This window comes from Scyliorhinus torazame, chromosome 4 (assembly GCF_047496885.1).
Source record: "Scyliorhinus torazame isolate Kashiwa2021f chromosome 4, sScyTor2.1, whole genome shotgun sequence".
NCBI classification, from domain to species: domain Eukaryota; kingdom Metazoa; phylum Chordata; class Chondrichthyes; order Carcharhiniformes; family Scyliorhinidae; genus Scyliorhinus; species Scyliorhinus torazame.
This window is the reverse complement of record NC_092710.1, coordinates 341,002,262-341,016,900: the sequence shown is the minus strand read 5'-3', so window position 1 is coordinate 341,016,900 and position 14,639 is coordinate 341,002,262. Positions and strand designations below refer to the sequence as shown.

The window sequence follows — 14,639 nt, the reverse complement described above, 5'->3', positions numbered from 1 at the left end:
CATCCCAAATATCAGTGAAAATAGAAGTTCCTGGGTATAATCAGGAAAGGATTAATGGGCTGGGTCTGGTTTCTCTCGAAAAAAGAATTCAGAAGATCATTATTTTTTAAATTATTTTTATTCAAATTTGTCAAAAAAAACATAACTTTTGCTTAACCGTACGCAACAATTAACAAAACAAAGAGAAAAAGAATGTTAACCGGACGTACAAAGAAAGGAACAATACAACGTAACGATTACCCCCCCCCCGGGATGCTGCTGACCTTTACTGCTCTCCTAAAAAGTCGAGGAACGGCTGCCACCTCCATGGACCCTCTCAAGGCAAACTTTATTTTCTCGAGACTAGAAACCCAGCCATGTCACTAACCCAAGTATCTCCACTCGGGGGCTTCGAGTCCCCCCACATTAAAAGGATCCGTCTCCGGGCTACCAGGGAGGCAAAGGCCAATACGTCGGCCTCTTTCACTTCCTGAACTCCCGGATCGTCGGACACACCAAAGATCGCTAGCTCTGAACTCGGCACCTAAATCTTGGATATTGTCTTAGCAAATCCCTGCCAGAATCCCTTAAGAGCCAGGCATGCCCAGTACATATGGACATGATCTGCAGGGCTTCCCGTACACCTCACACATTTATCCTCAACCCCAAAGAGCTTGCTCATCCTGGTTACAGTCATGTGTGCCCAGTGAACCACCTTAAACTGGATTAAACTAAGCCTGGCACATGAGAAGGAGGAATTGACCCTGTTTAGGGCGTCCGCCCACAGGCCCACGTCCATCTCCTCCTCCCATTTGCCCTTAAGCTCCTCCACTGGAGCTTCCTCCGCCTCCGGAAGTTCCTGGAAACCTTCCCCTCCCCTACCCAGGTGCCGGAGACCACCCTATCCTGCGTGGGGGTAGCAGCAGGAATGATACCACCTGCTTTTTCAGAAAGGCACGTACCTGAAGGTATCAGAAAGTGTTTCCAGGGGGCAAACTGAATTTCTCCTCCAGCGTTTTCAGGCTGGGGAAGGTCCTGTCTACGAACAGGTCCCCCATCCTTTTAATGCCTGCCCTATGCCAGCTTTGAAACCCTCGGTCTATCCTGCCCGGGACAAATCTGTGATTGTTGCGTATCGGGGTCCAGATTGAGGCTCCTTCCACCGCCGTGCCTCTGACCCCAGATCTTTAATGCCGCCATCACCACCGGACTAGAGGAGTAGCGGGCCGGCGAGAACGGCAGAGGTGCCGTTACAAGTGCCCCTAGGCTGGTACCTTTACATTAGGCCGCCTCTAACCGCTCCCACGTCGACCCCTCCCCCAATACCCATTTCCTAATCATGGCTATGTTAGCTGCCCCATAGTAGCTGCAAACGTTCAGCAGCGCCAGCCCACAAAACCCCCCCGACTGCACTCCAGGTAGTCTCTTTACTCGCGGGGTCTTATTTTCCCAAAAGAATCCCGAGATGATCTTGTTCACCCGCTTAAAGAAGGACTTGGGGGTGAAGATGGGAAGGCACTGGAAGATGAACAGAAATCTGGGGAGGACCGTCATCTTAACGGTCTGCACCCTCTCCGCTAGAGATAGCGGGAGCATGTCCCACCTTTTGAAGTCCCTTTCCATCTGCTCTACCAGCCGAGATAGATTAAGCTTGTGGAGGGCATCCCACTTTTGAGCCACCTGTATCCCTAGATACTGAAAGCTCTTCTCGACCAATTTAAGCGGAAGCTCTCCCAGTCCCTTTTCCTGCCCCTTAGCTTGGATCACGAACATCTCGCTTTTCTTCTCGTTTAGTTTGCACCCCGAGAAATTGCCAAAGTCCCTCAGAATCTGCATGACCTCCCCCATTCCCTCTAGTGGGTCCGAAATATACAGGAGCAGATCATCCGCATAAAGCGAGACCCGGTGCTCCCCCTCCTCCTCCCCCCCACTCCCCCCCCCCTCCCCCTCCCACCCCCCCAAACCAACCCCCGTCAGTTCTTTGAAGTCCGCAGCGCTATAGCCAGCGGCTCGATCGCAAGGGCGAATAATAACGGTCAGAGAGGGGGCACCCCTGCCTTGTCCCCGGGTGGAGCCTAAAGTATTCCGACCTCACCCTGTTCATGCACATACTTGCCACTGGGGCTCTGGTAGAGTAACTGGACCCAACCCGTTATCTCTACCTCTTCCCCGTATCACCGAATCCGAACCTTCTTAGCGCTTTCCACAGGTATTCTCATTCCACCCGGTCAACGGGTTTCTCCGCGTCCATTGCCGCCACCACTTCTGCCTCCCCTCCCTCTGAGGGCATCATGATGATGTTTAGGAGCCTCTGTACGTTGGAGTTCAATTGCCTGCCCTTGACGAAGCCCGTCTGATCCTCCCCTATCACCCCAGGGACACAGTCCTCAATCCAGCAGCTAAGATCTTGGCCAACAGTTTGGCATCTACATTCAGGAGCGATATCGGTCTACAAGACCCACACTGTAGCGGATCTTTCTCTCGTTTGAAGATGAGTGAAATCAAAGCCTGTGACATTGTTTGGGGGAGGGTCCCCCTCTCTTTGGCCTCATTGAAGGTCCTTAGCAGGAGTGGGCACAGCAGTTCCGAACATTTCTTGTAGAATTCTACAGGGTAGCCGTCCGGCCCCGGGGCTTTGCCCGACTGCATGTCCCCTAAACTCTTTACCATCTCCTCCAACTCTATCGGGACCCCCAGTCCCTCCACCAGATCCTCTTCCACCTTTGGGAACCTCAGTGGTCCATGAATTGCTTATCGCCCCTCCCCCACCCCCCCACCCCCAATCCCGGCGGGGGCTCGGACTTATACAATTTACCGTAAAACGCCCCAAAGACTTTGTTCACCCCCTCTGGGTCTATAACCGTGATGCTCTCCTTATCTCGTACTTCCCCAATTTCCCTGGCCGCCTCCCTCTTGCAAAGTTGATGTGCCAGCATCCTACTCGCTTTCTCCCCGTATTCGTAGACAACCCCTTTGGCATTCATCAGCTATGCTCCCGCCTTCCCAGTGGTCAGCAGGTCGAATTCCGCCTGCAGCCTCCAGCGCTCTTTCAGTAGCCCCGTCTCGGGGGTCTTCGTGTAGCACCTGTCTACTCTTGAGTATCTCCCAGACTAGACTTTCTCCCTCCGCTCTTTCTTTCTTCTCTCTATGAGACCTGATAGAGATCAACTCCCCTCTGAAAACTGCCTTCAGGGACTCCCACACCGTAAACGCCGGTACCTTCCCCTTATCATTAGTTTCCAGGATTTCCTCCTTATCCGTCCACAAACCTCGTCGTCTGCCAGCAGCCCCACATCCAACTTCCATAGTGGGGGCTGACCTCTCTTCCCCCCCAAGACGCAAAACCACCCAGTGTGGAGCATGATCGGAGACTACAATGGCAGAGTATTCTGTCCTCTCCACCCTGGGGATCAACGCCCTGCTCCTCACAAAGAAATCTATGCGGGAGTAGACTTTGTGGACATGGGAAAAGAAAGAGAATGCTTTCGCCCTCGGTCGGGAGAATCTCCATGGGTCTACGCCCCCCACCTGTTCCATGAATCCCCTCAGTTCTTTAGCCACCGCTGGTCGCTTCCCCGACCTGGGGTTTGACCGGTCCAGTACAGGGTCTATAACTGTGTTGAAGTCACTCCCCATAATCAGATTGTGAGAGTCTAAGTATGGAATTTTACCCAGCATGCGTCTCATAAATACCATGTCGTCCCAGTTCGGGGCATTCACAAGCACCACCCAGGTCCCCTGCAGTTTCCCACTGACCATTATATACCTGCCCCCCCTGTCAGCTACAATATTCCCTGCCTCAAAAGCCACCCATTTGCTGACCAGGATTGCTACTCCTCTGGTCTTTGAATCCAGCCCTGAATGGAACACCTGGCCCACCCACCCTTTTCTCAATCTTGTTTGGACCGCACGTTTTAAGTGAGTCTCCTGTAGCATGGCTACGTCTGCCTTTAGCCCCTTTAAGTGCGAGAACACACGAGCCCTCTTGACCGGCCCATTCAAGCCCCGCACATTCCACGTAATCAGCCCTCTCCCCTGCTGATTAGTCATCTCCCTTTTTCGGCCAGCCATGAGCCCGCAACCCTCGCTTACTCGAGCCCTCCCATTGGAGGCCCCCCCTCCCCCTCTCTGTTCCCCCAAGTTGGCACCTTTTCTGTCAGCCAAGCAGCATCCCATCCCCCCCTCTCCCCCAGCAACCCCGTGACCCCAAACCAAGCACCCGCTTGACACTGGCTCTCCCCCCATTGCGCTTCCGTGAGTCAGCTGACCCATGCTGGCCCCAGCCGCGAATTCAGAAGATTATTGTCACTCTTTGGATGAAGTATGTAGAACTTGCTACCAAAGAGTGACTGAAGTGAATTCCAGTGTTTTCCTTAACTCTAGGAAACAGAATAAGTTTTACTCACGACTGGAGTTTTACAGCCGGCATTCGCAGAATTGCTAGCTTTTAGTTTCATTGATGGACTAACGATAAACACCCCTTACTCTACCTAGAGGTCCAAAAATTAACCACCCATTGCTTATGTTTTTTTCCCCCAAACTATCAACTCTGACCTTTAAGGTAAACATGAGTTAATTACAATTAAAGGCTAACCTAAGTTAGTTGGTTGTTTTGGTTGTTCAGTTATTCAACCAGATGCCGTAATTTACCCAGTTAAAACAAATTCCTAAATCTAGAGCCTGTGAACAGTTCTTAGGGTTTCTCGGAGCTGCAAACCACATTTAGATCCAAACTGCTCTTATAGCAAATACAGGTAAATTTAAATCAGAGAACTTAAAGCTCCACCCATCTCCATGACAACGGAGCCTTTCAGGTTACACCAAATGCTCCTACTGCTGAAGATCTCAAAACCAATTTCGCTCAAAATCCCAAAAACAAAGCATCTCTCTGGACTGCACTTCTCTGAAGGCAGTGTAGACATTTCTCCAGCTCAGTAAGCCCACCTGCTGTTTTGTGGCACCATTAAACATGGGTAACCTTCTCAGCTACCATCTTGTTTCGAAGTGTTCTGACAATCTTCAAATCCCATCATTTTAGTTACTTTATCTTCACCCTGATAAGTGCGAGGTGATTCATTTTGGTAGAAAAAATTTGAATGCGGATTACAGGGTCAACAGCAGGGTTCTGAGAAATGTGGAGGAACAGAGAGATCTTGGGATTCATGTCCACAGATCTCTGAAGGTTGCCACTCAAGTGGATAGAGCCGTAAAGAAGGCTTATAGTGTGTTGCCGTTTATTAACAGAGGGCTTGAGTTTAAGAGCAGCGGGGTTATGCTGCAACTATACATGACCCTGGTGAGACCACATTTGGAGTATTGTGTGCAGTTCTGGTCACCTCATTATAAGAAGGACGTGGCAGCATTGGAAAGGGTGCAAAGGAGATTTACCAGGATGCTGCCTGGTTTGGAGGATAGGTCTTATGAGGAAGGGTTGAGGGAGCTAGGGCTTTTCTTTTTGGAGTGGAGGAGGATGAGAGGCAACTTAATAGAGGTTTATAAGATAATGAGGGGGATAGATAGAGTGGACGTTCAGAGACTATTTCCTCGGGTGGATGTAGCTGTTACAAGGGGGCATAACTATAAATTCAGGGCGGGAGATATAGGAGGGATGTCCGAAGTAGGTTCTTTACTCAGAGTGGTTAGGGTGTGGAATGGACTGCCTGCTGTGATAGCGGAGTCGGGCACTTTAGGAACTTTCAAGCGGTTATTGAATAGGCACATGGAGCACACCAGAATGACAGGGAGTGGGATAGCTTGATCTTGGTTTCGGACAATGCTCGGCACAACATCGAGGGCTGAAGGGCCTGTTCTGTACTGTACTGTTCTATGTCTATCATCTTCCCAGAACTAAACATTACCTCTAAAATAGTAACAGGAACTAGATATTCATCAGGGCCACAGTGATTTGGGTGGGGAGAAGTCAATATTAATACCCAGGGAGACACTAACCAAGATAAACAGCATCATGGAGGGGCATCCTTCAAATGTTGTAATAGCTTAATCCAGATGAGTATTCCGGTATATTCCCACATAGAGAAAAGGAGAGTAACCAAAACCAAAGTCCCCCAGATATCAAATAATTTAAAAGATTAGAATGAAGCAGTAAAAGGGGATGACAGGCATACATCAGCAGAACAAGGGAGAATCAGTGTGAATATCCAAAGGTACAGCAGACAACATGAAAGTGAATGAAATTAGAACAAAGAACAGTACAGCACAAGAACAGGCCCTCCAAGCCAGTACTGGTCATACCAACCTTGGCCAAAACTCTCAGCACTTCCTTGTGCCGTATCCCTCTATACTCATCCTATCAATGTATTCGTCGAGATGCCTTTTGAACACTGTTAATGTATCTGCTTCCACAACCTCCCCTGGCAACGCTTTCAAGACAGGCAACCCTGACCTACACAGGAAATCCAGCTACGACCTCCGCAAAGCCATCAGGGATGCCAAGAGATAATACCAGACTAAGCGAGAGTCGCAGACTCTTGTCCTGTGGCAAGGGGTAAACAACATAACGGGCTGCAAAGCAAAACCAAGTAGAACCTCCAGCAGCAGCGCACCCCTTCCCGATGAACTCAATGCATTCTATACTCGGTTTGAGCAGGAAACCATCAAACCGTTGTCAACTGCCCCAGGAGTCTTGGACACACCCATACCTACCGTTTCCGAAGTCAGATCGACATTCATGAAAGTGAACCCTCGAAAGGCAACAGGTCCTGATGGAGTCCCTAGTCATGCACTCAGATCCTGCGCGGACCAACTGGCCGGTGTTTTCGTGGACATTGTCAACCTCTCCCTACTCCGTTCCAAGGTTCCCACCTGCTTCAAGAAGACCACCATCATACTGGTGCCAAAGCAGAACCAGGCAACATGCCTCAACGATTACTGTCCTGCGGCCTTTACATCTATCATTATGAAGTGCTTTGAGACACATCAACTCCATACTCCCAGAATGCTCAGATCCACTGCAATTTACATACCGCCACAACCGGTCCAAAGCAGATGCCATCTCCCTGACCCGACACTCACCCCTGGAGCATCTCGGCAACAAAGACTCCTACGTTAGATTCATTCATTGACTACAGCGCCGCCTTCAACATCATAAATCAAAACGGAGTAAAGATTGGCTCCGTTTCATCCTTCACCAACAGGTGTTTAACAGCTGCCACCATTGATTCAAACTCTGTACAGCACGAGAACATTAGCCTGGTTATTCAAGACAAGAATAAATGGAATAGAGTAACTACTCCAAAGTTACTGTGAAACCCACAAATTAACCACATACTCAACTTGCAACTTTCAAAACGAGCCTTATTTACCTGGCTTCACATATTTCAACGACAGTCTACAGTTTCAAAATGACACATTAGCCACATGTAACAAACCACAGACCATTCAAAGCACAATATTCTCAATTAAGTAAATATGGACACAATTGAGGATTTGATTTCAGTATTTCAATGACCGACAAACAGCTAGATTGGGTAAGAATCTCCAACTAAGCACTCCCACTCAGCCAGGCAAAGGTTTTACCATTAGGTCCAGGAACACCACAACCCTCTTCGGCTAGTTTAAAAACTCTGCGCTGATAGGAATGTATTCCCCTATAGCAATGTCATAATGTATTGGCAGTGCAGGTGCACTGGTCAGGCCTAGGCCAATCTACTCATGTACAAAATGATGAAACCTGAAGTCCTGCAGCCAATCTAAAGGAAATTCAACTGCACCTGCAGGTTATGATGATTCAAGTGGAAATGGAGAGTTAAAAGTTGAAGTTGTCAGGAAATCTAACAATCAGTGAAGAGCTTTTCAAACGTGGGTGCAGAATAGGATGAAACCATACTGCATCTGGTACAAAGTTGATCTCAACTCTTGCTTCATGGAAGGGCAGCACGATGGCACAGCGGTTAGCACTGCTGCCTCACAGCGCCGAGGACCCGGGTTTGATCCCGGCCCCAGGTCACTGTCTATGTGGAGTTTACACATTCTACTCACTGATGATTTCACCATGTTCAGTACATTCACAACACCTCAGATACACAGAAGTCACGTCCATGTGCAGCAAGACCTGGACAACATTCAAGCACCACTTAATAATACTGCATTTGACCACAGCCACCTTGTACGTTTAAAGGGACATTGTGTTACTGGAAAGGCTTTAGGAAGTGTCAAAAATATTTCCTTCTCGGAAAGGTTGAGAGATATGGACCAAATGCAGGCAAATGGGGTTAACGGGACCAGTTTGGTCCGAAGGGCCTGTCTCCGTGCCGTAGATTCTATGATTCCAGGGATGAGGGTCTTCGGGTATGTAGAAGTTGCAGTGGTTCTCCTTGTAGATAGAGAAGGTTTGATTTGAGGTGTGCAAAATCACATCAGAAGAGAAACACTTGCCATTGACAGAACGGTCAAGAACCAGAGGATGGAGATTGGCAAAAGAATCAATGGCAATATAAGTCAAGGAGGATCCTCATGTTGTTCCTTCAATCACCGACAAGAGGCTTGTTGGCTGCATTTGTGAAGAAGATAACACTGAGATTTTTTGGTTCTGGAAATCCCCAGCGATGTCCGTCCTGTGGCTCTCACTATAAACTTGAGCATCATGAACTTCCTCATTACCTTGGTGACAATCACTGTGCCTCAGTCATAATTTACTGTAAATCATTTAAATACATCGATCTATTATTTTTGTTTCAAATGAAGGTGTGCACTTTACAAAATAAACAGTAAATACTTGCCAAAGAAAAAGGAGAATGCTCATCAGTATCCAAGGAAGGAAACAGTTAAAATTTCAGCTCAATTTCCTTTCAGAACAGCATTTGCTTTTGTATTAATGCTGATCCCAATTATAAATTCATCACATTCATAGAATCCAACTGAACATCACATTTGTGTAGGTACAATAAATACATGCAAGAGAGATCAATGCAACGCAACAAGCAATTTAAAATCTTTGCATCACAACCTTGATATACTTGTATCACCAGGTTAAAGTCCAACAGGTTTGTTTCGAATCACTATCTTTCAGAGCACAGCTCCTTCCTCAGGTGAGCCTAATGAAGAAGCTGTGCTCCAAAAGCTAGTGATTCAAAACAAACCTATTGGACTTTAACCTGGTGTTGTAAGGCTCAATACTGTGCCCACCCCAGTCCAATGCCGGCATCTCTACATCATTGATATACTTGCACAAAGTCATATCAAATTAACGGCCAAGAGTGTTGAACGTCACGTTTTCAATGTAATTATAACAAAATTATGTAGACAACATTACTAAATTAAAGATTTTCAATATTTAGATTTGAAGCACATTAACTATCTGGATTCACAAGTTACATCAACAATCCTCCCTCAGATCCAATCAGGTGGCAGAATATAAACCACTGGGAAACATTTTTGTAATATAAATTGCCAAAATCGGCAATGGCAATGAGCATAGTTCACAAGCACTGAATAGTGTGCTACAGTAAAGTTATCTGATAAAAGGTATTTGGAAAAACATGGTCATGAGCGGCAGCTGAGCACAACAAAAATGCACTGGCCCAGATTTTCTGAAGTACAATAAAACCGCCACTTGAAATGAAATAGACAATCACAAATTATAAAAATACAGAAGTATCAACACCAGGACCAACAACATGTCCAGAAATGCAATTGGCGTCCTGCTCATTTGTACAAAAGTCTTCAGCCCCACTTTGATTTGCACACAACCCACTCCACTGTATACATTCATGGTCACTGTACACCAAACCGAAAACACATTCCGGGTGTTCACATCTTGCACTCAATGCCATCACCAAAAGTTCAAATAACATTTAACGGCAGCCAAAGAATAAACTTGCAAAGTCTGACTCCAAAAATGCTATGTGTGAAGCATTTTTGCATTTCTCACTTCCTGAAAAGCTGGTTGACATGATTATCTGGCCTCACTTTGCTGCACGCATCATTAATCGTTACATGCAACAAAAAAAAAAAGTAGTTAATTTCCCATGAAACATTTTAGGATGTAGTAACATTATGAATGCTGCTTTCTAAATTCCTTTCAAAACAAAAGTGTACAAAACTTTCACGGATATGTAAAATGAGACAGAAATAGACAAGAGTCAGGGAAGGAGAGTTAGAGGATAATCAGAAGCTTGATCAAAGAGGTGGGTTAATAGGGGCGGCACGGAGGCATGGTTAGCACTGCTACCTCACGGCACTGAGGACCCAGGTTCGATCCCGGCCCCAGGTCACTGTCCATGTGGAGTTTGCACATTCTCCCAGTGTCTGCATGGGTCTCACCCCCACAACCCAAAGATGTGGCCACACTAAATTGTCCCTTAATTGGCAAAACAAATGAATTGGGTACTCTAAAGGTATTTTTAAAAGGAGGTGTTTTTTTTTTAAAAGATGGCCTTATTAGTTTACGTATAGAATACAAGATAGATAATACTCAAACTGCATAAAACACACTGGTTAAGTAACAACTAAAGTACTGCGAACAGTTCTAGTTACAATATTAAAGAATGATGTGATTGCACTAAAGAGCATACAGAGTAAAAATAGATGGATGTTGCCAGGGATAGAGAATTTTGGCTATGGGAGAAAAATTATAGACAGGCCAGGATTGTCTCCTTTTTAACAGAGGAGGTTCTTTCCATGCCGTTAATTCCCAATGCTGAAGAAAGAATGGGAGGCAGTGGCAGCAGAGTTTAAGTGAAGGGAACTGCAAAGTGTGGGGCCTGAGCATCTTAAGGTACAGCCGTGGGATGAAGTGAGAAGATGTGCAAGGTACCAGAGTAAAAACAAAGATTGTTTCCCGCAGAGACTTGACTGGTGTGAGGAACTAAGACCGCAGCCTGTTTATTTCACAAATATATAGGCTATCTTGAAAAATTGGAAACTGGACAAAGACCCAAAATGGCCGAATCTATGTCTGTCTGTCAGTCCGAACAAAAGAACCTACCTGAAGTACTGGGGAAACTCGCATAATGAAATGAATGAAATGAAAATCGCTTATTGTCACAAGTAGGCTTCAAATGAAGTTACTGTGAAAAGCCCCTAGTCGCCACATTCCGGCACCTGTTCGGGGAGGCTGTTACGGGAATCGAACCGTGCTGCTGGCCTGCCTTGGTCTGCTTTCTAAGCCAGCGATTTAGCCCGGTGCTAAACAGCCCCCTAAAAAGCCACTCGTGATCCCCTGTGGGCTGCACAGAATAAATTCAGAGAGCTGTACAAAGCATTTCATAAGCCAGGGTGGCCAACAGGAGTCTGCCAATACAAAGGGCCCTGCGACATTCTTTCCAATTCTAATTAGGTTGAGACATTTAACAATCTCGGGGACCCAGACAAGGTATAAATGTTCTTTGTCAAAGAGTGTAGAGAAGTGGGAGCCATGTGACATGGGTCGCTAGCTTCTGGAACCAGTAATATTGTTTTGCTAAACTGCATAGTCTCAGTCGGCTTTTTAAAATAAAAATAATCTGACGAGCAGTTTCACATTCTAGGAGCTCTGGCACAGGTTGGACACCCAGCCCCATCTAAACTGCTTTTGCCGGAAATTATATACCATCACCTACATGACTGACTCATCTCTGCATGCATTGGTTCTCAGCCCCGACCTGTGATGGAATGCCTCAATGGACATGGATTCTGGAACCCACATGAACCAATGTTCATTTTCTCTGTCCCTGTATCATTTGCTAGCCCTCTTTTATGATACAAATGCAAATGAGGAGAAATTGCAAACCCTCTTCTCACAAGGTGTACAAAACAAACTTTTTAGAGTTCATCCCATCTCAAATTTGCTGTGGGGAAGTTATGAATAAAAAAAATGAATTGCACCAAAACTAAGGTGTTGGGGAATACCACTTATAAAGAGGGAAAAAGTCAAAAACACATATCTAATAATAATAATCACATTCCAGCATCTGTTCGGGGAGGCCAGTACGGGAATTGAACCCGCGCTGCTGGTATTGTTCTGCATTACAAGCCAGCTGTTTAGCTCACTGTGCTAAACCAGCCCACATCTGTTTACAATGGGTTGAGAGAGAATTTAGTGCTGATTAAATTAATCCCATCCTGTCCATAAAACTTGCATTGTATATACCTTAACTCAGGATCCATTCTTGTCTGGGGACAAATTTTCCTACATTTAAATAAATGTATTTACATTATGTATTTATGGTACGTCCTATATTTTTTCATGTATGGAATGATCTGTCGGGACTGCACACAGAACACATGACAATAAATCAAATCCAAAAGCATTTATGTAGTGGTTGCCATGGTCTCAGCTCTTCCTAAAAAACACTTTCAGCCAATTAAGTACTTTTAAAATAATTATTGTGGCAATCCAGGGCAGCAGCCAAATTTGCATGCAGCAAGTTCTGACAACCAAATAATGTTTTGGTAGTGCTGGTTGAGGTATTAATATTGGTCAGGGCAGCAGCAGGAACACTCCTGATAATCTTCAAAATAGCGCCACCCGAGGGGGAACATCTAATTGAAAGGATAAAATCTCAGACAGCAGGACATTCCTCAGCCTGGATTTTGCGCACAAGTGTTAAGAATGGAAGGTGAATCTTTAATCTTCTGACTCAGAGACACCAGGAGGATTCTTGTCATATTCGGTTTTTGCTGAGAATAGGTCAGGCGGAAAACCAGGATTTTGTTTCTTTTCTTCCTCTCCCCACAACACCCAACTAAATATGACATTCTCACAGTGCCCACTTGGACAAGGTTCCATAATTATCCTTCACTTTTCAGTTCACCTTCAAAATTGCATACAGTTACCCGACCAAAGCAAAATTCGGCGATTGCTGAACATCGGAGAGATAAAGAGTTAACCTTTCAAATCGTGAACGTATTATAAAGTTACCATAGTCAGGAAAGGGCAAGGGTTGAAAAAAACCTGAGCATTACTGAGCACGAGTGAATAGGTCGAATTCTCTTGCATGTGTTGTGTGTGAAAACGACTACATTGACACGTTGGAGTTCAACATCCAAATTTAATGCCCCAGATTCGACAAAAATGGCAAGTGCCAACGAGAAACAAAATCTCTTTGGTGCTGAAAATTGTTAAGTGTGCAAGTGTCCAGCGTGAGTTGTAAAAATTCCAACTTTTTACACAGGGGCTATTCAAACCAGTAGGAAGCATCACCCCTCCCCCGACCACGAGACTTCCCAATCCTTCAGAAAAATTATCCCAATGAAAATCGCTGAGTACAGTATTTTATTTCGCAGTTACCACATACTCTGGAATGTACCCCACGAAGAGCAAGTCACAGCACTTTAAATGGTTCCAAGCTCCAATATATTACAGGACGCGAAGAGCAACATTTTCCAAACATCAGTTTATCATGACATCTGGTTGCAATCACGATCTAGAGATCACAAAGCGCAGATTTCAACCAAGATACAAAGTCACTTTCTTTTTATAGCCCGAAAAAGGAACACCTAGATTTTAACACTCCTTCACTGAAGAGCGTTCGCCTTGCCCGAAAGCCACAACTTAAAACATCCAGAAGTTTAAATAGATTCGCGATCGCTCGGTTCTCATTTCTGGGAGATTATATAAAAGTATAACACGCATGGACAATCTTAACACACACACACCACTTCTTCACAAGTTGCATCTTGTCCCACGCTCACTTTAGCAACTCCTCCAACGTTGTTTAGACACACGGGTAAATTCATCCCTCATGCATGAAGCGATTTTCCTTCTCACACCAACTCCTCCGTCTCCCAGCAGCAGCCCAGGATGAGTTCAATCCTGCAACCCCACCCACCCCGACCCGCGGGATGATGAAGCCATTCGGGGGGTTTTAAGCAATTTGCATCTCGTCTTGTTTTACTGATGCCGGACCCCCGCCGGGTTATTTATTTATTAGCCCTGCCCAAAGTGCCCTCACGTTACCTTGCACCAGGAGCACCCAGGCTGCCAGAACCGCCGTCGTCCTCTTCGCCATCGAAACTCCGCAAGTCAGCACCAAGAAATACATGGAGATAGGAATGGGCGGAAGGAACAAGGAAGGTAAACCCGGCTTTGCCTTTCTTTCTTTCTTCCCCCCCCGTCTCCTCTCTCTTGGTCGGCCGTCCTTTATTCGGTGCTGTGCTTCGCTTTCTCCGGCGTTACCATCGTCCGCCTGCGAGTGAGAGCGCGAGCGAGCGGCCAGCGGAAAAAAAAAACGCCAACACCGAACCTGCTGGCCGGAAACCGACTGACTGATGGGGCCCGGCGACCAATCAGCGCCCGCTCCCCGGGGCGGGATCAGCAGAACCGTCCAATGGCAGGTTTAAAGGGACGGCCCGCTGCTTCCGGTTGGGTGAAGTTAGGTTGCGTGGTGACTTGGTGCTTTGTTAGTCGGGGGGAGGTGAGTTGAACCGTGAATGTTAGAAAGATGTAATGGTGACCCGCGACTAAATCACCTCCAAAATAGCCACAGGTCATGGAGGAAATTAACTTTCTGTGTTCACTCTGACTTTCATGAGGATGGAACCGTCCCTTGATTTGACTTTAGTTTTTAAATCTCCCATCATTTTGTGACTGTCGGTTATTTTCCATCGGTTCCCAGTCAGACCTGTTCAATAAAAAACATGAGGGTGTTGGCCGCTTGACAACGGCCACTCCAATCCCAAGCTGCTGCTTGTCTGCAGGTAGCGGTTTCGGTTGAGTGGAG

General features: G+C 46.3%; 1 protein-coding gene across 1 annotated transcript in view; it reads right to left on the bottom strand.

Annotated features, from left to right (window-relative positions):
• LOC140411186 (inactive tyrosine-protein kinase 7-like) overlaps window positions 1-14,168 on the bottom strand; it is a 473,753-nt gene extending 459,585 nt beyond the window's left edge. Inside the window, exon 1 of the mRNA XM_072500275.1 lies at window positions 13,877-14,168. Coding sequence (XP_072356376.1) covers window positions 13,877-13,961 — 85 coding nt within the window. The 5' untranslated portion in view covers window positions 13,962-14,168. The remainder of the gene's footprint in view (window positions 1-13,876) is intronic.
• Between the last annotated feature and the right edge of the window lie 471 nt (window positions 14,169-14,639).